Raw genomic sequence first — 18,009 nt, forward strand, 5'->3', positions numbered from 1 at the left:
CCCTTTGGTTTCTCATCAGCTCTGAGCTTGTTCATAAAGTGCATAGTGCCAGTGGCTGCTTACCTCTGGTATTGGGGCATCCAAATTTACCTAGATCTTGATGACTAGCTACTAATATGCCAGTTCTTTGAGTGCTGTCCTTGTGGATGCTCCATGGTAGGTATTGGGCTCACCCAGCACTGCAGCACAGAGACTTTTCCTGAGCAGTATTAAGTGGGGCTCTGCATGCGCTAATCCAGCATGCACTATTTGCTGCACTAGGGATAGCGCACACAACCCCACTCTCTCCTCAGTGCCTTGATCACTGCTCTCGGCTGCAGAGAGAGCATGGCTCTCTCCTTTCTCCTCAGACCCATAGTTAAGAAATAGGCTATAGTTAGTTATTTACTCTACTACATAGTTCTGTCTTTATAACGCATTTGAGCAAGTTAAAAAATTGTGTGTGTGTGTGTGTGTGTGTGTGTGTGTGTGTAAATAAATAAAAAAGAGAGAGCGAGGAATAGACCTTCCTTCTCATCAGTTTCACTCCTCTTATAACTAGTTTGCAGACACGACTTTTGGAAAAAAAACAGAGAGAGAGCAAAAAGAAGAATACTAAACAACGGTGAAGAACAACAACAGACAAACAGATCAAAGTGATAAAGAATACAGCTATGTACCCTGACACTGGGGTTCAAAAAAATGCTGCCTCAGTCAATTTCAGTGCTAGGCAGCATCCCTTCTGTCAGGGACACTCCACCTTCTAAGCCTTCCACTCTTAAGTTCCCAGCCACTAGTGATCTTAAGTTCCCAGCCACTAGTGAGCACAGGGGACAACCTGGGCACTTTGGGCACACAAAAGCCCAAGTCCACTTCTGGCTCAGAATCTAAAAGTCGCACTTCAGTAAAAGTAGCGCATGTGCCTGTGGCACTGGCAGTGCCTGAAGTGGCGGCGCGGCGATTACCGTCATCACCAGACCACAGGGAGGCTGCCATACCAGCCACACAATCAGCACCAGTAGAATCGCAACCATTACCAGAGGAACCTGCCATGCCATGCCATGCTTTCTGCTGACACTGGGAGAGCACATTCAAAAACCACCATAGAAGCAGCTTTCACCCCCAGCACCGTGCAAAACCATGCTAAAACAAATAGAGATGTCTCAGGGAACCATAGCCCTTAGTTAAGCAAGTCACCACGGGGGCATTATGTCACCTCTCCCAGTACACCTCACCACAGGGATAGTGTCAGTGGCTGTCACTATTACTACAGGTCACTGAGGCTCTATTATTCACCTCATTCCTCCTACTCTGCAGATCACAGGGACCACTCATCCAGGAGATCTGGTCAATTTCCAGAAACCCTTCTATCACCACATTCTCCTGGAATGAATCGATATTTTGACTGCAAAATGAGATCTCCCCAGTAGATTCTGACAATGGCTCATATCCCCCTGGCCGATCTGACTTGTTTTTTCCTCTTTTGATACCTGCTATTGATAATGGGCCATTTCCACCTTGCTGAATAGACCTTGTCAGCTCTGGCCCTCCCTTTTTCTGGGACCCCATTCTTTAAATATCCCTCTGAAACCACCCCCCACTCATGCATCTGATGAAGCAGGTCTTTGCTGATGAAAGCTTATGCTCCAAAATATTTGTTAGTCTATAAGGTGCCACAAGACTTCTTGACGTTCTCAAAGCTACAGACCAACACGTCTACCTCTCTGATTCTTCTATTACAGTGTTTCACAGCCTCTCTTTTTTGTGAAGTACCCCCGTTTTAAATATAAATATATATATGAGTACTCCCCAGACTTCTGTCACTCACACATACCACTGATTGAGAAACATGGTCTTGAAACAAGTGCCATTCAACCTTTCCAGACTACTGTACCCTTTTCAGAAGTCAGACTTGTTTTGCATACCACCAAGTTATACCTCCCTTAAAAACTACTTACAAAAATATCACAGAAGACTACTACTGAAAACTTGCTGACTTTCTACCATCTTCTTATCAAATAAATGAATTGGAATAGAAATATTGTACTTACATTTCAGTGTAAGGCATATGAATCAGTAGAAACAAGTCACTGTTTGCGGTTGACACAAAACTAGGGGGAGAGGTAGGTTCGTTGGAGGGTAGAGATAGAATCCAGAGGGACCTGGATAAATTGGAGGACTGGGCCAAAAGAAATCTGATGCGGTTCAATAAGGAGAAGTGTAGGGTCCTGCACCTGGGGCGGAAGAATCCCAAGCATTGTTACAGGCTGGGGACCGACTGGCTCAGCAGCAGTATGATGGAAAGAGACCTAGGGGTTATGGTGGATGAAAGGCTGGATATGAGTAAACAGTGTGCCCTTGTAGCCAAGAAGGCTAATGGCATACTAGGATGCATTAGGAGGAGCATTTCGAGCAGGTCTAGAGAAGTAATTATTCCTCTTTATTTGGCACTGGTGAGGCCACATCTGGAATATTGTGTCCAGTTTTGGGCCTGCCAGTATAAAAAGGATGGGGATTGCTGGAGCAGGTTCAGTGAAGGGCTACAAAAATGATTAAGGGTCTGGAGCACAAGGCCTATGAGGATAGGCTGAGGGATTTGGGCTTGTTTAGTTTACAGAAGAGAAGACTGAGAGGTGATTTAATAGCAGCCTTCAACTTCCTGAAGGGGAACTCTAAAAAGGAGGGTGAGAAACTGTTTTCAGTGGTGTCAGATGGCAGAACAAGGAACAAAGGTCTGAAGTAGAAGAGGGAGAGGTGTAGGTTAGATATTAGGAAAAACTACTTCACCAGGCGGGTGGTGAAACATTGGAATGCATTGCCTAGAGAGGTGGTGGATTCTCCATCCCTTGAGGTTTTTAAGTCCCGGCTGGACAATGTCCTGTCTGGGATGACTTAGTGGGGGGTTGATCCTGCTTGAAGCAGGGGGCTGGACTAGATGACCTCCTGAGGTCCCTTCCAGCCCTGTGATTCTGTGATTGGCTAAATGAACTTTTTGAATGAACTTTCAGAATGTACTGACTTTACTAATGTTTTTTTATGTAGCCTGTTATAAAACTAGGTAAATGTATGGAGGAGTTGATGTACCCTGTGGAAGACCTCATTGTACCCCAAGGATACATGTACCCCTTGTTGAAAAACACTGGTCTATTACACAAATTTAAATATCCTATATAGTGCCTCCGAATCTTTGTTTTTAAGATTATTTTAATAATTTTGTTTACAAATGAATTTTACTTATTTTATTCATATATTTTTTAAGCAGAACCATCTCAGTGTTTTTTCGGTGATTAATCCACTTGCTTCAAGTATAACCTCCAGTATAACTTCTAGTCTGGCTTCCAGTATTGGATCAGATGATTCATCCCCAACAGCTCTCTCAGCTGTCTGTGCCAACACTCTCCCATTCTACCCCGGCAGTAATACAGTTGAATCAGTTATAGGTAAGTCTGAGCTTTTTGTTTTCTACTAAACATTTTGCAGTTTTTCAAAATTATTCTATTGTAATATACATTCAGAAAATGCATACTGAAAAGGGGAGTTACATTTTTACATACAGTAAGGTCTCAGAGTACGCAACCCCGCTCTTATGCGTCTGACCCCGAATTCTTATAGTAAGTCCTGCACCACGATTTCCAGTTGCTCTTAACTCGCTCCCCCTGCCCTGGCTCAACACACCCGGCTCTGCACGGCTCCAGCTCGTCCCTGCTTACTCTGCTCACCACTGACACATAGCTCCTGCTCACCCCACATCCCGCCTCTGGCTCTACCTCACCACACCGCACGCATGACTCTGGCTCAACCTCCCTGGTCCTGGTTCAACACCCTGCCAGCTCACCACCTGCCTGCAGCTTCAGCTCACCCTGCACTCCCGCACTTGGCTCTGGCTCTGGCTCTGGCTCTGGCTTACCATCCCTCATGCATGGCTCCAGCTCACACCCCCCACCCTACCCTGGTTTAAACTGCCCACACTGGTTCAAACCCCTCACACATGGCTCCGGTTCCATCCTCCCTCCCTGGTTTTAGCCGCATGCGCACGGCTGTGGTTCAAACCGCCTGCCCCTGCCCCGTGTGGCTCAGGTTCAACACCCCATCCTCTGGTTCAACCTCCCTCCCAGTTAAACTGCCTACATGTGGCTACAGTTCAAGCTGCCAATGCCACGCAGCTCCAGTTTAACCCTGCTGCTAGCTCACCACCCACACCTGTCTCTGGTTCTGGTTCAATCCCTAGCTTCCCCATGTCCTGACTCACCATCTGAGCAGGGCTCCAGCTCACCACTCCCGTTCACAGCTTTGGCTCAACTTCACCCCCCCTGCAGCCCTAATTCACCTCAGGCTTAGCCCCCACCCCCCTGCCCACCTCCCACGGCCCCAACCCACCACCAGACTTAACCCTCCCTAACTGCCTCCCCAACCCAGGACTTAACTTTCTACTGCTTCCCTGGCTGCAGAACATGTGTTCTGCTGTGGAAAAAGCCAGACTTCCACTTATGCAAAATCCAGTTTTACACAAGGGCATGCAGAAGGGAACCCTCACATACTCCGAGATCTTACTGTACTTGCTTAAAATTAATACTTGGAATTGAATTTAATATTTTTCCAAATTAGCAGCTTTTGTAAATTCTCCGAAGGACATACAGGAATTAGCAACCTGGAACAGACTAACAGACCATTTAATCTGTTATTCGGTACATGACAGCAGCCATTATTTAAGAAATTATAAAACTTTGGTAATGTTTGCAACTGTCCTCTTATTGAAAAGGACTTATTTTCTTGACTGCTGCTTGTGATCATTTCATGCCAACAGACATGAACAATGATACTATTTTACAGTTTTATTCCAGCATGTGTAATTGCGGATTGTTCTATTGATAGAATGTGAATTCCTTCTTTGAGTGATTGGCCTTATATATTTCATTCTTAATGCTCTTTTAGCCAGAAGTGTTCATAGAGGCTGCATGTGTACCATGCATGTCCTCGTACCATGTACTGAGCTCATAAATGATAGAGCATACCTAACTGTGCTTCAGATTCCTCTTCACGAGTAGCTGACAGTGTTTTTGTTGTGATGCACTCACAAGAACTGTATTTGTACATAATTGTAAACAAAACAATATTAGGAATATTTACTATAGTTAGTGTAGTTTTTTGGCCTGTTGGCCAGTGGGCTTATTTGTAGTCTTTGTTTTTATTTTCAGATTTCTCAAGGGGAAAATATTTTTTCCTGGTGCTAGAACTTAGTTAAAATGGAACTTATATCTCCTGGGTTAAAGAACTGCTCCCCTGCAAAGTGGCTGTGCTGCTCTCAGTAACTCCATGAGATGCCTTTCTAGTCTTGGGGAGAGGCACATCTCCAATAAATACGTTTTGCAAGTCCTTTTCTAACAGGCCCTAAAAGAAGGGTGACCTCAAATGTTTCCTTGTAGGTAGGTCTGTGTGGTCCACAACAGACTGGGCAAGCAAGACACCATGGACCTCTGAGGTCCATGTCCAAGTCCAAAAAAATTCCAGTGAGCTCCAGATCATTGTCTGTCTCCCAAGTAGGTGTGGACTCTGGGAGGGTTGTGATACCTTCATCTAAACTTTTGGACAGGGTGAGAAATGGGAAGTACATCGGGAAGCACAGGAGTGGTGTTCTGCTCAACTGACCAAGGAGAGGTTGAAATCACCTCTTCAGTCCCACTCTAAAAGGAATTCACAGCCTAAATTGGGCACTGCTGGAGTCCTTGTAGAGTCAGTTCCAAAATCTTGGCACATCTCAGGGACCAAGAGTATCTGCCTGTTTAACTTAATTGCTATTTATGTTAATGCTGGACACCGTAGCACTATTCATTCCTATTCAGATTTTAATGGCATCCTCTTTTTGATACTGAAATCACGTGGTACCAGATCATCTTCAGATAGCAGCAGAACCAGAGTCTGTTTTACTGACCACACTAACATTGCATTGACTAGCAAGGTGATGAGCACATCTTTGGGATATATTAAGACTGCAGAGACCAAGAAGTTTTTCTTAAAAGTATGTTTGTCATGTCTGGGCTTTAATCCGGGGAGAGGGCATGGAGAGAGATGGAGACTCCCTGCCTTGCAATCCTGAGTGCATGAAAATGTTTTGCTGCTGTCATATTCTTGTCAAGATGCTTCCAATCAAGATACAGGAATGCAGTATTCTGGGTGTTTGTGTGCTATGCAGTGCAAGTCCTGTGCTCTGATCCCAGCAGCCTGCCTACATCCCAGCAGTCCCATTATGGAACTCATTGCTACATGTTTTACATAAATTCCCAGTAGAATTCCAGATCTTTCTCCCTCTGTGTGAAAATATTACTATTTTAGAGTTGGTGTATTCATCAGAATGTGTTCATTTCAGCTGTCTACCAGAGATACAGAACATGACAGTTGACAATTTGTCAGAACTTTTTTCATGACCACAAATGGAAACTGAAGTCAGAGATGCTTTGAGATACATTCACTCTTCCAGGGTCTCCACTTATGGATCTCTATGCTACTAAGAGAGGGGGGATGGCTCATAGGTTAATGCATTAGCCTTGTAAACCCAGGGTTGGGAGTTCATTCCTTGTTGGGGGCAGGGGTCTTACAAGAGTCTGGGGCAGGTTATATTTAAAAAAAAATCTGTTGGGGTGGTGATAGGTCCTGCTGTGAGTGCAGGGGACTGAACTTGATGACTTCTCAAGGTCCCTTCCAGTTCTATATCATCAACAACCACCCATGGGCTCAGTGCCCATTGGTATCTGATGCCTGCCTCACTGTTTCCTTTCATTTTTTTCCTGTCCAGTGCAGAGTGGCTTAGTTTCTGTAGACTAGCTTTGCACCAAACTACTATATCATCTCCCCATTCTCTGTGGGGTCTGCCTCTCCTCTTCAAACCATCCAGTATGCCAAATACGCAGGTCTTGCTTTTTCATGTATCATTCATTCTGAAAAATATGCCCAAATAGCTGTAACTTCCATTGTATAACCTTCTGCAGTAAGTTCTCTTTCAGCTGTATCTTCCTATATAATTCCTCGTTGGTGACCTTCTGCATCCATCCTAGTCTCAGGATCTTCCTATAACAACTCCTCTCAAACACCAATATTCTTCTCTTTGAATCTTTCATTATCATCCTTGTCTCACATCCATACAATATCATGGAATCATAGAATACTAGGACTGGAAGGGACCTCAAGAGGCCATCGAGTCCAGCCCCCTGTCCTAATGGTAGGACCAAGTACTGTCTAAACCATCCCTGACAGACATCTATCTAACCTGTTCTTAAATATCTCCAGCGATGGAGATTCCACAACCTCCCTTGGCAATTTATTCCACTGTTTGACCACCCTGACAATTAAGAACTTTTTCCTAATGTCCAGCCTAAACCTCCCTTGCTGCAGTTTAAGTCCATCGTCTCTTGTTCTATCCTTAGAGGCCAAAAAGAACAAGTTTTCTCCCTCCTCCTTATGACACCCTTTTAGATACCTGAAAACCACTATCATGTCACCCCTCAGTCTTCTCTTTTCCAAACTAAACAAGCCCAATTCTTTCAGCCTTTCTTCATAGGTCACATTCTGTAGACCTTTAATCATTCTTGTCACTTTTTTCTGGACCCTCTCTAATTTCTCCACATCTTTCTTGAACTGAGGTGCCCAGAACTGGACACAATACTCCAGCGGAGGCCTATGCTGCTGAATACACATGTTTTCAAGATGCTCAGATTCATTCCTGAGCTAATCACTTTGCTTTTCCAGATCTTATGCATTGCCTTTAAATTCACTCTTGCATTCGCTATTCTAGTTGCTATTTCCTTTTTACAGTCTAGATCGTGTGTTATGTTGCTCCCCAGATACATGAACTTTTCTAGTTCGATCCCATCTACACTGATCTTCCTTCCTATTTTCTTATCTCCAAATACCATGTTTTTGTTTTATCATAATCAGTCCATACTGCATCTCTTCCTCATTTAGCACCTGCACCATTTTTGCTAGCTTCTCCTCATCTTCCTCAATGATAACTATATCATACGTGAACCTCAAGTTGTTAATTCTTATCCCATGCACAGATATCCCTTCTACCTCTTCCTTAATTTTGTCCATTGTGCTCTTTAGATGCATAATAAAGATATTTGATGATACCGAATCCCCTTGTCTCGTTCTAAACCAACTTCCCAACTCTCCACACAGTCTGACCACTGCATCTGCATTGTCATTGTTATCCTTCAACAACCGTATCAGTCTGCTATCCACTCTGTACAACTCCAGCACTTTCCAGGTCACTTCCTGATCAATTCTGTCAAACACCTTCTGAAAATCAGTGAGCCAAATGTAGAAGTACTTGTTCTTTGGTCAAGCTTTCTGTGCTATCAATCTTAGTGCCAATAGCTGCTGTATGGTACTTCTTTCTTTCCTGAACCCCGCTTGCTCATCCACTAGATGTTCTATATGAGATCTTAGTCTCTCTGTCAGTATCATCATCATCCTCACCTTGCCTAGATGACTTGTTAGGGCAATCATTTTGTAGTTCTTGCACTCCAGTGCACTTCCTTTCTTGTGCATTATCACTAGCACAGATCTTGTCCATTCCTTAGGTGCCTTCCCTTCTTTCCATGCTATGTTACATAGTCAGTGTATTTCCTGAATCATACTTTCTCTACCATATTCAATTATCTCTCCCATGATCTTATCGTTTCCAGGGCTGCTGCTGCTCTTTAGTTGTTTCACTGCTGTTTCTACTGCCTTCTTTGAAATATCAGTCTTGCTCACAGTGTTCTGTGGAGATAGCTCTTTCAGTTCTTGAATCGGTCTCCCGAGACACTTGGGTCCAACTGTGCTTTGTATAGATCAGTGCAATATCTCATCCATTGCTGCACAATATTCTCCATGTTCATGAGCACCTCTTCGTTCTCCTCTTTTGATCTCCATCTGCTTCGACTGCAACTTCCTGTTAATATTGCTGATCATTTTGTATACCTCCCTAGTCTTCCATTTGCCGTAATACTTCCCTGTATCTTCACACTGCTCCTCTAACCACTTCACCTTATCCTTTCTGGATGCTTTCCTTACGTCACTGCAGTTCATCCTATATTGCTGTTCCGCCCTCTTGGAAACATCACTTCTGATCTTCAGTCCTCTCTTCTCTTGGACCAACTTCAGTGTCTTCTGAGTAATCCACTTCTTATTGATCTTCTCATCTTCCAGAACAGTCTGCTCAGTTGCCTCTTCTATTGCCATGGCTGTCCCTTCAACTCTCTTATCTTTGTCTTTCTCTGTGTCTGGAGTCCTAATCTTCTCTTTGAGCTCTGCTCTGTATGCATTTCCTATTTCTTCCTCGACAAGCCTCACCATATCTCTTCTTTTCTTACACTGTCTTACACTTTCTCTTGAGTTTCATCTTGATGTTTGTGATCACTAGGCTGTGGTTCGAGTCTATATCTGCTCCGTGGAAAGTTCAGCACTGCTGTACTGATGTCACCCATCTTCTTCTTATCAAAGTAATATCTGTCATGTTCTTGGACTTCCTGTCATGCAATCGCCCTGTCCACTTCCTATAGTCCTTTTGTTGGACTCTCATGTTACAGATCTCCACCTTGTGCTCTGTAGCAAATTCTAGTAGTTTCTCACCTCATTCATTTCTTTCTCCATAACCAAACCTTCCCATGACTCTCTCCCAGCCTTAGTTATCTGTTCCGACCTTCGTGTCCAATCTCCTCCAATGAGCAACACATCTCTCTTCGGTATCTCCTCTAGTGTCTTTGTCAAGTCAACATGGGTGCATACACCTGAATGACTGAGACATTGAATGGTTTTGCTTCGAATCTCACTACCATCATTCTTGCACTAACTGGTTTGTATCCTAACAATGCTCCTCTAGCTCTTTTGCTAAGAAGGAATCCAACTCCTGCCTTGTGCTTCATTTCCTTCCCCGATCAAATGACTTCGCAGCCACGCATCTCCACCATCGCATCGGTATCTCTCCGTCTCCTTCTGAAGCAGCTCTAATTTTCCAGTTGCCCACACTGTTTGGACATTTCACATTCCAATTGATAGTATATGTGTTAGTTGTAATTTTCTTCCAGTAGCCAACTTATCGACCGAACCCCAATCACTCGATTGGTGTCGCAGACCTTGTTTATCCAGCTGATGTCCAAGCTGGCATCCCTTATCGTTTAGTCATACTGGCATCTGATTTCATTTGTATTGTTGTTTCATGGTGAGCACGTTGTCACTCATCTGACCAACCCTCCTGCTTCATCCAGGCTTGGGACTCGCATGGAACTCCCAGAGGCTTCATGGCAGAGTTGGTCATGATTGGTGGGTTATTATAAAACACACAAACACATTAACAATATATAAGTGGAACAAGAAATGTCCTTTAAAAACAACAAGAAGTCCTGTGGCACTTTATAGACTAACATATTTTGGAGCATAAGTTTTCAAGGACAAAGACCGGCTTCGTCAGATGTAAGAAATGTCCTTGCTATTTCATGCCAGTATGGGCTTGGGGTAGCATTCACTGGGAAGTGTCCACATCCTCCCATGAGATAGGGGCCTCTTGTGTATCTTTCCTAGGTCTTGTTGAAAATTTGATGAGATAAAGTGAAAGTTATTCTGTGTGCCCCCTCCTGCTTAGCACAACTCTGGTTCTGTTATATGACACAGGTGGCACTATGTCCTCCAGTTAATCTTTGGCTTATCCCCGATCTCTCAAAGCAATGGGCAGATCCTTCATACCAACCTGTGAGATTTCTGCCTCCAGTCTTGGCTTCCTCTTGTTCCAAGTCTTAGAGGTCTGACAAGATGAGAGATGTGTGACTGCACAGCTGAATGTTAAGTGCTTGATGTACTTACCTACAAAAATGGAAACAATTCCAAATTTGGTCTCATTCTAAGAAAATAAACTCAACCTGGTCTTTCCTACTTCTAATTTTAAACTACATTTTAATCTTTAGGATGTCAAAACTTTCACTCAGCTCTTTTAAGTTACATCTTGGGGCCATAATGCCCTTCTAGCATCAAGTAGATGGATACTCAGTATTTGCTCATCTGCTGGTGCATAGATTCCTTAAGGGCATTGCAAATCTCTTCCTACATGTGTGACTATCTGAGGGGGACCATATCTCCCCCAGCCAAATATGGGACATGGGGAATGACCCCTGTCCAGGCCAAAATGGGATAGATGGTCATCTTATCTGGGGTGCCAGGAACAGGGCTGCCACCTCTTCCAGTGAAGCTCCTGGCTTCCTGAGCTGTGGGTGGCAGCCTGCGCCGCTGCACATGTCCAGCTCCCAGCTGGGGACAGCCAGACAGTTCTGGTTCCAACCTCACTGCAGCCACAGTTCACACATACCCCCTCTCCAGCTCAAGCCCACCGCATCTCAGGCTCCAGCAGCCCCACTCCAACTCCCCCACCAGCTGCAGCTCTGGCTCCAACCCCCTTCCCCAGCTCCAGCTCCCGCTCCAACCCTGCCCCCCCTGACTCCAGCTCCTGCTCCAACCTCCACAGTCCCAACTGAACCCCCTGAGACTCCAGCTGCAATCTCAGCTCCTGCTCCAAGCCCCGCAGCCCTGGCCCCTGCTCCAATCCCTGCCACCCAGGCCCCGGATCTAACCCCACTGAAGACCCAGTTTACCGCACCACCCCCCGGCAGCTCCAGCCCCAACCCCCACAGCCCTGCTTAACTTCCCCTGCTACCACTCCAACCCCTGCAGCCCCGGCTCGGCTCAGCTCCAGCCCCTGCTGTGGGAAGGCAGGCAGCAGCTGAGTCGCTGTGCTCTCTGGCTGCCGGCTCCCCCAGCTGGGAGAAGCCAGTGAACCACTGTGAAATATCGGGCCATTAGTCCTTTTTGCAAAATAAATTAGGACACCAGGGCTGTCCTGTCAAAAATGGGACAGATGGTCACGTTGGGCTACCTCCTCCAGTCTGGGATTTCAAACTTGTTCTCAGAACTTTGACTAGACACCCCACCCCCCTCCGCCCCCATTTGAACACATGACAAGATATTATCTCTTACACCCATCCACAAAGACATCATTTCTCATGCCCATCACCTCAGATAGCTGCATAGGAGAAATAGTGGCTCTAATGGCATACCCATCGTGCATTGTCTTTTTTAAAGAGAGGTTAACTCTCAGGCAGCATCCATAGTTTCTCCCTGAAGTTGCCTCCACTTTCCATATGAATCAACAGATTCATCTTCCTGTTTTTGCCCCTCAAACTACATTGTGACAACAGAACGGGTCCCATATGAGGAGAGGCAAGAGAGACTGGGACTTTTCAGTCTAGAAAAGAGGAGACTGAGGGGCGATATGATAGAGGTATATAAAATCATGAATGGTGTGGAGAAAGTGAATACAGAAAGGTTATTTACTTGTTCCCATAATATAAGATCAAGAGAACACCAAATGAAATTAATGGGTAGCAGGTTCAAAACTAATAAAAGAAAGTTTTTCTTCACAAAGCGCACAGTCAACTTGTGGAACTCCTTACCAGAGGACACTGTGGCTGCGTCTACACGTGCACGCTACTTCGAAGTAGCGGCAGTAACTTCGAAATAGCGCCCGTCACGTCTACACGTGTTGGGCGCTATTTCGAAGTTGAAATCGACGTTAGGCGGCGAGACGTCGAAGTTGCTAACCCCATGAGCGGATGGGAATAGCGCCCTACTTCGACGTTCAACATCGAAGTAGGGACGTGTAGACGATCCGCGTCCCGCAACATCGAAATAGCGGGGTCCGCCATGGCAGCCATCAGCTGGGGGGTTGAGAGATACTCTCTCTCCAGCCCTTGCGGGGCTCTGTGGTCACCGTGGGCAGCAGCCCTTAGCCCAGGGCTTCTGGCTGCTGCTGCTGCAGCTGGGGGTCCGTGCTGCATATACAGGGTCTGCAACTAGTTGTTGGCTCTGTGTATCTTGCACTGTTTAATGAAAGTGTGTCTGGGAGGGGCCCTTTAAGGGAGCGACTTGCTGTTGAGTCCGCCCCGTGACCCTGTCTGCAGCTGTGCCTGGCTCCCTTATTTCGATGTGTGCTACTTTGCCGTGTAGACGTTCCCTCGCTGTGCCTATTTCGATGTTGGGCTGAGCAACGTCGAAGTTGAACATCGACGTTGCCAGCCCTGGAGGACGTGTAGACGTTATTCATCGAAATAGCCTATTTCGATGTCGCAACATCGAAATAAGCTATTTCGAAGTTGGGTGCACGTGTAGACGTAGCCTGTGAAGGCCAGGACTCTAATGGAGTTTAGAAAAGAGCTTGATAAATATTTGGAGGTTAGGTCCACAGATGGCTATTAGCAAGGGGTAAGGTATGGTGCCTAGCCTTTTGTTGAAGGCAGGGGATGGATGGCAAGAGACAAATCGCTTGATCATTGTCTTTGGTTCACCTCCTCTGGGGCACCTGGCATTGGCTACTGTCAGCAGACAGGATACTGGGCTAGATGGACCTTTGGTCTGACCCAGTATGATCGTTCTTATGCTCTTATGAGAGGCAGTTTTGCATATGATAGATCTTAGAAAAGCGTTACCATTCTACTTGGACAGGACTAAAGACTTCAGGAAGTCCCCTGAGGTCTTCCTTTTATTCATGGAAAGGTGGAAAATCTCTATAATATCAGCTCAAAGATACCATCCAAATGGATTTTGGATTGAATTCATGACTGTTCTTAAAAGTTCAGTCTGTTGCCTCTGTCTGGATCACATGCTCACTCCATAGAATCAGTTTCTCATTCATGTTTCTTAAAGATGTTGCAGTCTCAGAAATCTGCAGAGCAATGATTTGGCCATTTGCGCACATTTTCTCAAAACATTGTGTAATCACTAAAGGTTCAGCCTCTGATACCATCTTTTTCTACACAGTACTCTCTATAGTAACAGAGTCTACTCTACAGCTCCAGATCTCTGTGGCAGACACTGCTATAAAGTTACCTACAGTAGAGTATCCATTAGGGATAGTAATTGGAGAAGAACTGAAACTATTCACGTTGTGCAGTAATAAAATGGTTTTTTGAAATGTGTGTTTCTATGGGTGCTCCATAATCCTCTCTCCTTTCCTCTATTTCAGAGTTCTGCATAAAGGACTCTGTAGTAGAGGAGGATCTGAGGAAGGTTTGCCTGTGCAGTGCCAGATATCCTCAAGGCAGATCAGAAGGGAGGGGGAGCATATGTGGGCTGAATGGACACTGCTACCTAAAATCTGTTGAGTAAAGGAGCCAGGGCACAGATACACCTACAATGAAGCTTCAATAGGGGAACATACTTCAGAGAACCATCATTACTGCACAAGGTGAGTAACTGCCTCTTTTGACTGTAATTGACCTTCCTGTACACCCCAGTCCCATTTTTATGCCAAGTTACCGTTGTTTTGTTATACGGCAGAAGTGCTGTATCTGAACATTGGATTCTTATTTTTGCTCTCTGTTGGGGTTTTCATAGAATCATAGGGCTGGAAGGGGCCTCAGGAAGTCATCGAGTCCAGCCCCCTGCTTCAAGCAGGATCAACGCTCACTAAGTCATCCCAGCCAGGACCTTGTCAAACTGGGACTTAAAAAACTCGAGGGATGGAGAATCCACCACCTCTCTAGGCAACACATTCCAATGTTTCACCACCCTCCTGGTGAACTAGTTTTTCCTAATATCTAACCTACACCTCTCCCATGTTAACTTCAGACCATTACTTTTGGTTCTGCCATCTGATACCACTGAGAACAGTTTCTCACCCTCCTCTTTAGAGTTCCCTTTCAGGAAGTTGAAGGCTGCTATTAAATCACCCCTAAGTCTTCTCTTTTGTAAGCTAAACAAGCCCAAATCCCTCATCCTATCCTCATAGGTCTTGTGCTCCAGCCCCTTAATCATTTTTGTTACCCTCTGCTGAACCTGCTCCAGCACATCCCCATCCTTTTTATACCGGGGGGCCCAAAACTGCACACAGTATTTTCATGTTAGGTGATGGAGAAGTATTCAGATCCTTTTCAGCCTAGTTCTCAGTAGCATTGGGACAGGGGCAGATGCAGGGTGAGTAAATTAATTTTCCAATCCAGTCAAGGGTGAGTGTTAGAGGTAACTTGAATTGGGTTCTGTTTCATCTTGCGATTTAGAATGGAGATGATAAAGCGTTTAGCATGGGAACTTATTCTGATGTAAATAGTATGAAGCATGATGTGAAAAGAAAAGAAAAAATATGAAATTGAAATGGTTTTGCCTCATTTTAAACATAAAAATAAGTGGAAAACTATCCTACACATAACAGCTCAGCATATTCACCATTGTTTTGTTGTAAATTATTTTTAAAATCAAAAGATTTTTTATCTTTTTTAACTTTATATTCTGCTCATCCTTAACAATATATAACCTTTACGGACATTTGTTTTCTAAATGCATTACATTATTTTCAAAGTAAATACACCTTAACTGTCCATACAGTGGTTCAGTGGCACCTTAAAGACTAACAAATTTATTGTGGCATAAGCTTTCGTCAGTTGCAACTCACTTGATCAGATGCATTAAGCGAAAGAAAAGGAAAGAGATGGGAATGTTGTATCAGAGCTAATTCAATCAGCATGGATGTGAATAAGAAGGTGAGAATACCTAAAGTGGAGAATTACTTATTTTAATGATTGAGTCATTCCAAGTTCCTATTCAGACCCATTCTGATGATGTCAGGATTGAATATGAATGCTACCTCAGCAGTTTCATGTTGGCGGCTTATTTTTGAAGTTCTTTTTGCTTGAGGATTGCAACTTCCAAATCTGTAACTGTCCAGGGAGGTTAAAATATTGAGGTGCCACTGGACTCCTGGTTATTTTTGCGGAAACAGACTAACATGGCTGTCTCTGACATCTAGATAGTGGTTGTAAGATACGATAAGATCAGTGCATTGCAGTCATTAGATTGAGAAGATGAGTGAGGTAATAATACCTTTTATTGCAGTGTTTCTTAAACTATGTTCCATGCAACACAGGTTTTCCATGAACAATTTGCAGGTATGCTGCAAGCATCTGACACTTTTTCGATATCATACACTGATGCTATATATCAGGGGTCAGCAACCCCCCACAGCACGTGTGCCACTGTTGGCACATGAGCCAATTTACAGTGGCATGTGGTGGGAGGTCATCCTGCCTCTCCTCTCCCCAGGCAGCCGGGGCCAGAGCCCCGTTGAGGAGCCCCCACAATGTCACAGGGCTGGAGTGCAGGGCCCCTGCCAGAGCAAAGGGCCACAGCTGGAACCTCTGCTGGTGCAGGGGGCCAGAGCCTGGGCCCCCCACTGGAGCATGGAGCTGGAACCAGAACCCCCACTGCATATACACACACCCTGCAGCATGGGGATGGGACCAGAGCCCTCACCGTGGAGCCCCTGCCACAACATGGGACTGGGACCAGAGCCCCTGCCTCATGCCTCCCCACCTCCTGCAGCACAGGGCTGGAATTGAAACTCCCAACAGACCCCCCCAGTGCACCCTCCTTCCACATGCCTTTTTTAAGTCACTTAAGGTAAGCTTTTTGTGCCTTAATTTGCTTAGCACTCCGTGAAGGTGGAAGAAAGCCCTATCTACTGCATGCTTTGTAATAAATGAACTGATGTTTGTGAGACACTTGGTGAGTTGGGGGAAGAAGCTATTACAGCAAATGATAGTAACAAGGTTGGTCATTTACTTTGTCATTTCACAGATAAACTGTTCCTTTAATAAACACTTTGTTTTTTGAATAATTTCCAAATATGACCCATTGTACGTCTCTTATCCACAACCACAGCATTTATTTTAAGGCTATCTGCACTGCTATGATATAAATATAACAACAGGGTCACTGCCAGACTTTCAAAACTCATAACTGTCCTAACAATGAATTTGTATTTGATGCCTTCATACTCTATTTAACCTGTTAAAGGGTAAGGTTCCCCAGTGTCCAAATGGTAAAGCTTGTCATCTTTATTTATTTATTAACAATGCTGTTGTAGGTAGGACTATTAGGCCGTGTCTGCACTTACAAGTACATTTGGAAAATCTGTCCCTCTTTTGAAAGAGCATACAGAGCACCTACATACGAAATGCTCTCTCTTGAAAGCAAATTGAAAGAACGAGGGGCCGTTTTTGAAAGCATTCCTTTGATCCTGTAATAGGAAGAGTGCCCCCTTTTGAAAGAATCTTTTAAAAAACAACGTGTGTAGACACTCCATGGGCTGCTCTTTTGAAAGAGCAGTCCTCCATGGCACTGACCAGATGGCGTGTAGAGACTTCCTGGCCAGCGGCAATGGGGCTCTATGGCATCTTCATCTGACAATGTTTAAAGCCGTACGGACCCAGAAACCACAGGGCAGGAAGCTGATAGCATGCTAGGAGCAGCCACAGTACGAGCTCCCACAGCACGCCCTCTGAGCTGCCCCAGAGAAGCAACCGGCACAGATGTCCAATAGCCAGCCACCCCAGTAGACCCAGTCCCCCCCACTCTGAGTTCTCACAGGACTCCAGCCAAACCCCGAAAAGAAGCGCGCCCTCCTGGACAGAGCCTGAGTTGAGGGCGCTGCTCAGGCTCTGGAAAGAGGAGAAGGTGCTTAAGGAGATGGGGGTCAAGTGGCGGAATGCAGCTGGGTTCACCAACCTGTCCAGAGGGCTGGCTGCACGAGGACACCCTGATCACACCCCTGACTGAGTGAGGAGTAAGATGAAGGAGCTGCATCAGGGTTACACTTGGGCCCGGTACTCCACCACCCACTCATGGGACCTGCCCATACTACAGGGAGCTCCACTGCCTCCTGGGGCCCAGGGACAGCTCCCCCACCAATCATTCCTATTGGGCATTGTGGCAGATGAGCCACACCCCAGGGACGAGGAGAAGCCCAGACCAAAGGACCAGCCCACGAACCCAGAGCTGGAAGCCGCCACTGAGGTCTTCAATTAAGAGGGGGATCGAGCTCCCATTCTGGTTGTTGAGCCGGGTGACAGGCAGTCAGGCATAGCTGGACCTTGCCGAGGGTCCCTCCGGTAAGTACCTGGCAGTGCACACACCCCAGCCCATGAGGTGGGGCACCAAAGCTGCCAGCGGGCCATC

General features: G+C 45.5%; 1 protein-coding gene across 5 annotated transcripts in view; it reads left to right on the plus strand.

Annotated features, from left to right (window-relative positions):
* UNKL (unk like zinc finger) overlaps positions 1-18,009 on the plus strand; it is a 206,202-nt gene that overhangs the window by 146,892 nt on the left and 41,301 nt on the right. For 3 of the 5 annotated variants that reach the window (XM_075010751.1, XM_075010750.1, XM_075010752.1), the window contains exon 11: positions 3,242-3,419. In XM_075010751.1, coding sequence (XP_074866852.1) covers positions 3,242-3,419 — 178 coding nt within the window. Of the gene's footprint in view, positions 1-3,238; positions 3,420-14,023; positions 14,246-18,009 lie in introns of all 5 variants that reach the window. The other 2 variants (XR_012647734.1, XM_075010749.1) reach the window with 2 other exon arrangements.

The sequence above is a fragment of the Carettochelys insculpta genome, chromosome 16 (assembly GCF_033958435.1).
Source record: "Carettochelys insculpta isolate YL-2023 chromosome 16, ASM3395843v1, whole genome shotgun sequence".
NCBI lineage: Eukaryota > Metazoa > Chordata > Testudines > Carettochelyidae > Carettochelys > Carettochelys insculpta.